This window comes from Durio zibethinus, chromosome 13 (genome assembly GCF_047325235.1).
Source record: "Durio zibethinus cultivar Kanyao isolate XHJ-2024 chromosome 13, ASM4732523v1, whole genome shotgun sequence".
Lineage (NCBI taxonomy): Eukaryota > Viridiplantae > Streptophyta > Magnoliopsida > Malvales > Malvaceae > Durio > Durio zibethinus.
In genome coordinates, this window is record NC_143174.1 from 22,293,482 (window position 1) to 22,300,491 (window position 7,010).

Sequence of the window (7,010 nt, forward strand, 5' to 3'; positions counted from 1 at the left end):
CACCAAAATTTTTGTATCCATTTAAAATTCCCATTTTTGCTAATAATAATTGTAACAGTATATTTGTCTCTGTAAGTACTGTCATTTTCATCTCAAGTTGAAATCAATTTATACCAACTACTCAACGCCCACTCGCAGCCATGGACCCAATTAATTCAAAGTAAGTTTGCCTTTTCCCTTTTATAGACGCAACTTGAAAGTGTTGCATTATAATGAAGGAAGCTTCCCAGGCATATCGTTGCGGCGAAGATTGCCTTTTTCTACGCACAAAGATGTAAAAGACTTATGAAAAGATATTACTTTCTTGAGAACTTAGATATTTTTAAACGAAATAAAAAAAAAATTAATTTAATTAATGTATATAGTTATTTTTAAAAAATATTATTTAATAATTTCAAATTTCAAATTTTAATATTTATAATTTTTTTTATCATTTAAGTTACGATCTTACTTATAAAAAAAAAAAAAAACCCATGGTGTGAAATTTAGTTTTCTGAATAGGAAAATAAAGAAAGAAAATAATTTTCAAGAGGGAAATGAATTAAAGGTACTATAGTATGATTAAGATGGGACAGTGAGAAAAAAGTTATTGCAAAACCAGATGTTCAATTCAATGGGCTTTTTATCTGACAAAATCAAACTACTGTATAGATTAAGACAATCGAATCATAACATATGGCTAATAACATTATGATCTTCAAACAAGTCATGGTCTGTCTTTGTCTAGTGTTACCTGTCCCCGATTAGATAAAACTTCTCTCAGTAATTTTGTTTAATTACTAAAAAACAAAACAATATTCTACACCATATATACATCAAAATCAGACAATATTCCTAAAGAAGACACGACAGGAGCAAAAGACTTTTCCACTCTTCCCTCTCTGTCCCACACCATTTCTCCCACCGCTTGCCATCCCATCTACAAGGTGTCCTTAAGATTCCTTATCTACAACAGCTTGCCAGATACGTGGAACTGAGGGCACCCATCCCATTGTCTAGATTTCAAGTATGTGTCCCCCCCTAGACAGGCTCTGCAAATTTTTCTACGGAACCGGATTTTCGTACCGATGATTCGTTAACTGCGATCAGTTGGTCGCAGAAGATCTGTTCGAGTATTAATTTGTGGTATCCTATTTATTTTTGTACAAGATAAATATTATACTTTAGCTTATGAATGTTATATGAAAATAATTATAGTTGGACTATTTAATTTTTTTCTCAATCAAAATAAAAATTTATTAAAACGTAATTAAAATGCTACAATTATTAGAATATCTTATTAAGTTTTAAGTTGATATCAAATTGAATTATAAAATAAATCCTAATCAATTTATAAGACAAGTATGTTAAAATATTGTCTTAATTTTAATAAAAATATATCTTAATTTAACATAAACAAATCAATACAATTTAATTTCTTTTTTATTGGTAAAGTATGTCAACACTTTGATAAGAAAATGAAACCCTAAAAATAAAGTTTTAAGATTTAAGAGAATTTAATGTTATATTAGTAATCCTAATATATTCATGTGGATGGATCAAACGAAAATTTAAAGTTCAACATTTCAATTTTATCCTTTTCAATGCCCAACTTATAAAATAAACTTTCTTTAAATTTAAAGTTGCTTTTTATCCTAATTTCATTTAAATTTTAGTATTTGAATTATGTTTAATTAAGTAGCAAGTTTATTGACAATACTAATTAATAATTGACTCAATTTTAAACGAACATGCACAAGTATATAATAATTTGGATGAAATTAAAAAATTCGTAAACTTTATTAGTTTATTTAGATAAATTTACATATTTTTATTATACTCAATTAAATTTTTAACTTTTAATTTATATTTATATAAATTTTTAACTTGTATTTAAATAAGTTTTTGATATATATTAATATTTTATTTAAAATAAAAACTTATATAAATATAAATTAAATAATAAAAATTTATTGGGATATAATTAAAAAATTATTTAAAGAATAGATAATTCAAAAAAATTTTAATATTTTAACCTAAATTATTATTATAAAGAATGGTCAGACGGTTAAGATAATTTAAGCAGACCTTGTCTCATTAAAAATAAAAAAATGAAAGCTTTTCCCCCACGTTCCTGACAAAAAGAAAGACAACTTGTATTTTGTAATATACTAAAGAAAGAAAATTTGACAACTACTCTACTTGAAAAGATACTGATTGAACGCGAGAAAAGGTTGCCTTTATAATTATTATTTTTCAATGGATCAGGGCCCCACGATATATACGCATGACTACCATGTCATTTAGAGCGAGACTATAAAAATGATGTGAAGTGTCGGTACCCTTTTTTTAACGAGTATATATTTGATGTATTATTGAATATAAATTTTATAAATTATTAATATATTGTATAATATTATTTTATTAATAATTTTTTAAAAATAAAATTTATATATTTATTTATTAATGATGTGATAATTAATATATAAAATTTATGCATTTATTATAAACTCTATTTTTTTTTGTTTCAAATTCTTCTGTTCTTTATATGTCAATTATCACCTCCTCACGAAGAATTAGTCAATGAAAAGGCCCCATGATTTTTTTTTTTTTGTAGTGGCATCAAGAAAGGCTCTCAATTTCTGAATTTCATAACGTCACTTCACAAACGTGTATAAAACATATATATATATATATATATATATTGAAAGACTTATATATGTAGGGTAATAAAACAAGAAAAACAAAATCATAGGTTGCGCCTTGACTTTTCATCATAGAAAACAAACACCTTATGTCCAATATGTCAGGATACCCAAGGTGTATGATTTTTTTTTTTTAGCGATAAAAAAAAGTTTAGGAGGAAAGAAAGTACTCTTGTCTCGTGACAGGCCGTTAATTTATAGATAAGATTTATAAAATTTTTGGGACTTTTCAAATTTAAAAGATCGTCTATTAATATAAGATTATGAGAGTTTAAATTTGAATATTTTATATTTAAGTTTTAACTTTTAATTATTTGCGTCAATTCTTATTTGCAGTTGTTCGAGCTTTTGTCTTATGCATAACTTGCCTCAAAACTCAAAAGCATCTTAAAAAATTTCACCCTGAATATTTGCCGTAAAACAATTTTTTTTTTCCTTGTGGCCAAGGCTGTAAAACTGATTCATGGTATATATACGAGTGACGCTCGCGCGATAACAAGAAGAAAAGAGAAAAGCTCTTTATTTTTGTTTGGCTGAGTCACAGCTAATTTTATGCACCATGATTTATTATTTAATTTAACAAGGTGATGAGCTGAAAACAAACAAACATCCCACGTGAAATGTGATTCAAAATTCGTCAGGATCACAGTCCTCGTTGAGCTAAAACCACCAAAAAAAAAAAGTAGTAGCTGTAGAGTATTAAGATAGTTAATTATTTAGTCAGATGTTGTAGCATTTTTATTGTGTAGCCTCTCCGTTGTCAAGAAAGGGAGCCAAAGAATGGAGATTTGAACCCACATTTTGTTGAGCGTAGTGGCTGGAGGTCCAGTCCTGTTGCATTTCCTCTGAGAAACTGAGAGGCTGGTCCGGTGAAGGTGACAAAGCATTGCTGTAGTTAAGCTCACCCACATCAGAAAAACCGAAATTCAGGAGATCTGATAGACAAAACTCCCCCATGTTGAAGTCAAGCATAAAATCGGACAAATTAAAATCATTCTCTCCATTTTCAGCTATGGATGATACCACATAATTAGCTGGTGTAGATGCCGATGTTTGATTCGTTGGACAGTCCCAGTCTATTGAAGGCTTAACCTGTCTGTTACTGTCAAAAGGGCCTATTTTTTGTGGGTACTGAGGATTTATGAAAACTTTGGAGCACCTGATTGCCCTCGTTCGGACCACGTGTGACTGTGACGAAGTTCCACCAGTTGGGGCCAGTTGGGCAGCCTCACTTTTCTTCATAACTCTTCTATTAGATTTATTACGTTTCAAAGCTGCTGCTGAGTTATGGTGATGTTGAACCTTTTTCCCTAAGTTGGTGTTCCAGTAATTCTTTATTTCATTGTCTGTTCGCCCTGGAAGCCTCCCAGCTATCAAAGACCATCTACACAAGAATATTGTAAACACCATATATCAAAAGCTAGCTTTATCAGCAAGCAGTACATTGCTACTTCATCAAACTTTAAAAAACAGGAGTTGCATGGAAATTGCTTTAAATAAATTATGAAAGGAAGAACAAAGAACATGTCTATGAAAGAGAGAAAGAAGAGAGACCTGTTTCCCAAGAGCTTGTGAAGTCTGATGATAAGCTCTTCCTCATCTGCTGATATGTTGCCTCTTTTAATATCAGGTCTCAAATAGTTCAACCACCGAAGCCTACAACTTTTCCCACATCTCTTTAAACCTGTTACAAAGAAAAAAGATTACTACGTTTGACCCATTTCTTTTTTTCACTTTTCATTAATTTCCCTTACTTTGGAAGAGAAAACAAACCGAATTACACTGTTGGTCCCCTCTCCCTCCCCAAAAACATATATACCTGCTCTCTTGGGGAGATTTCTCCATCTGCCTTCACCATTTGCTTTAATATACTCTGTAAGAACTTTGTCTTCATGAGCAGTCCAAGCTCCTCTATTTAGGCCTTCCTTAGAACAACAAGGGCTCCTCCCCATTTGGCCCTTTCTCTCTCTTTCTCTCTCTCTCTCTCTCCGGAGCAGATGGGTCTGTTCTGAGTTTCTTTGTTCCAACTTTCTAATTGATTCTTGATACGCCTCCCTTCGTGCAGGGGATAATTTATAGCTGCTTTTTTTCTGATACTACTATATTATTTTTTTTATTTTATGAATTTCGGGGTGACTGTGGTTTCGTATTATGAAAACAATGTGGCAAATCTTATTTTATTTTTTTGTCTGCAAAATTAAATATAAAAATGGAAAAAAAATTATAAAATGGGCTTTTGCCCTACATTTGAAAAAGGGGCCACGTTTATTCCTCCGCATGGAACAATAAGGACTTTAATTGTAGTATATAACATTTCTTAAAATTCATTGGCATTCTTCATAACTACCACGCAAATTAATTTTCTGCTCCCCTTGATGATGCAAGCCAGATTATTGAGGCAACCAATGCAAAAGCGACAAATATATATATTGTGAAATCCAAAATATTTCTTGATCTCTTTTCAACTTACTAGTATCGCTGTGTTTTGATCATGTTATTTTCTTTCTACACGTTAGTAACAGCTGAGACATGGGTGCAGCTATAGCTTTTATCTTACCCTTTTTTTTTATTGCCAAAAGTAAATGACAGTAAACCAAATCTTGCAAAAAATGAAGGATTTAGGTAGAAATCCCTTTCGTCCAACTTAACTATCGAAAAGGAGAAAAAGGATATAAGTCCATACAATTGGTAAATATCTAAGAACCATAATTTATGCATATATGTGAAGGAGCTGTTGCTTGGAATGGTTTATTAATGGCATTTCAATTAGAGATGATATTTATAATTTGATTTTTGGTCCTCCAACGGCTCCTGTATAGTAATGCCGATACAAATTTAAAAGTAATTTATTGGAATATACAATTAGATCAACCTAAAAAGACCATGATGGATGTTTGACTTTCACCTGCCATTCTTTACTTTTTTTTTTTTTATTTGCTATCAAAAGAATTTTCCATTCCATTCAATGGCTCAAACTAACTTTCTTGCATTTGCCTTGGAAAGTTTGTTGCAAACCCCAGCCGCCCCCAGCTTCCCCTTCCCCATTTCAATTACAAAATGTACCAATGCGATAATTGGAGGGGTACTCGGTACCCAACACCGTCTTAAAAGCTATGTTACTGACAAAAGTTTCCGTCAAAATATAATTGTGCCTCACTTCAACATGGACCGTTCACGTCCCAATCATTACATCATTTCTGTATTTATTTACTATTTTAATTACTTGCTTAATATTACTTACTAGTAATTTGCTAGTTATAGTATATATATAAATATATATATATATAATCAAAAAAAAATTGAACAAATGGTTAAACTATAGTCAACAACCTTGTGGCCCCTATATATAATAATTCACAGATTGAGAACAATTTTGAAAGGAATATTCTATATATTTTTTTCATTATATAATATATATGTATATATTTTTTATTTTTTTTGTTTAGGATCTTTCAATGTTTAATAATCACTTTAAATTTTGATTAATTCAGAATCAAATCTCATAAATAGAATAAATTTTTTAAATCTATTTTTTTTATTCATAAATTTTTCCCTTTTTTCTCAATTTCTAGATAAATTAACCCTGTTCAAGTCTCCAATGCATAATATAACATTTGATTTAGGAGTTTGGGAGTTTTAAGCTCATAGTGCTTCGAGTACTGCTTGGGGCAATGATCTGCATGTTTACTTATATGCAATCATTATGTACTCTTTTCCTTTTTTTTTTTTCCGATGAAAAAAAAGAGACTAGAAGGCTTAATACAATTTAATGATGCAAACAAATCCAAAGTTCTATTCGATTTTTCCAAATGGTGAAGGTTACCCTTTCATGTTTATAAAATTTATTTTCTTAACAAAATCATAATGATTTCTCATTCCTATTCCTATTACTTACATAAAAGAATTTCTTACAATTTTATTTGACTTGGGAAAATCAAATTATTTACATTGTTCCAAATTCAAGGAGCTCCTCATCGACAAGTTCAACCATAAAATTTCAAACAATAACCACAAAAAGAACAACATGTATGAAGCATGTATATATATATATATAAACTTAGCAATAATTACACCAAATTTCTTTTTTATGTAGAGAAATTTACACGAACAATAAGAAATAGTCTTTTTGCATTCCATGAATCTTAATTAATCATTTCAGAATTCGAATTCTGGATCTTAAAATAATTAGACTCTCTAGTTTTAACAATCGGAATTTTTTCTTAAAGACTATAATTAGACTTGTAGTATTGAAAACAAACTTAAATCAACCTTGACTCATCAAATTAACAAGTTAAATCTGAAGCATTTCAATTTAACAAACTTATC

General features: G+C 29.9%; 1 protein-coding gene across 1 annotated transcript; it reads right to left on the minus strand.

Annotated features, from left to right (window-relative positions):
- Nucleotides 1–3,177: 3,177 nt before the first annotated feature.
- On the minus strand, nucleotides 3,178–4,740 carry LOC111303059 (transcription factor MYB123-like). Its single transcript, XM_022899065.2, has 3 exons — nucleotides 4,504–4,740; nucleotides 4,239–4,368; nucleotides 3,178–4,068 (listed from the first exon to the last, which is right to left on the minus strand). Exons 1-3 carry the CDS (start codon nucleotides 4,634–4,636, stop codon nucleotides 3,423–3,425), a joined length of 909 nt encoding a protein of 302 aa, XP_022754800.1. The 5' UTR covers nucleotides 4,637–4,740; the 3' UTR covers nucleotides 3,178–3,422.
- Between the last annotated feature and the right edge of the window lie 2,270 nt (nucleotides 4,741–7,010).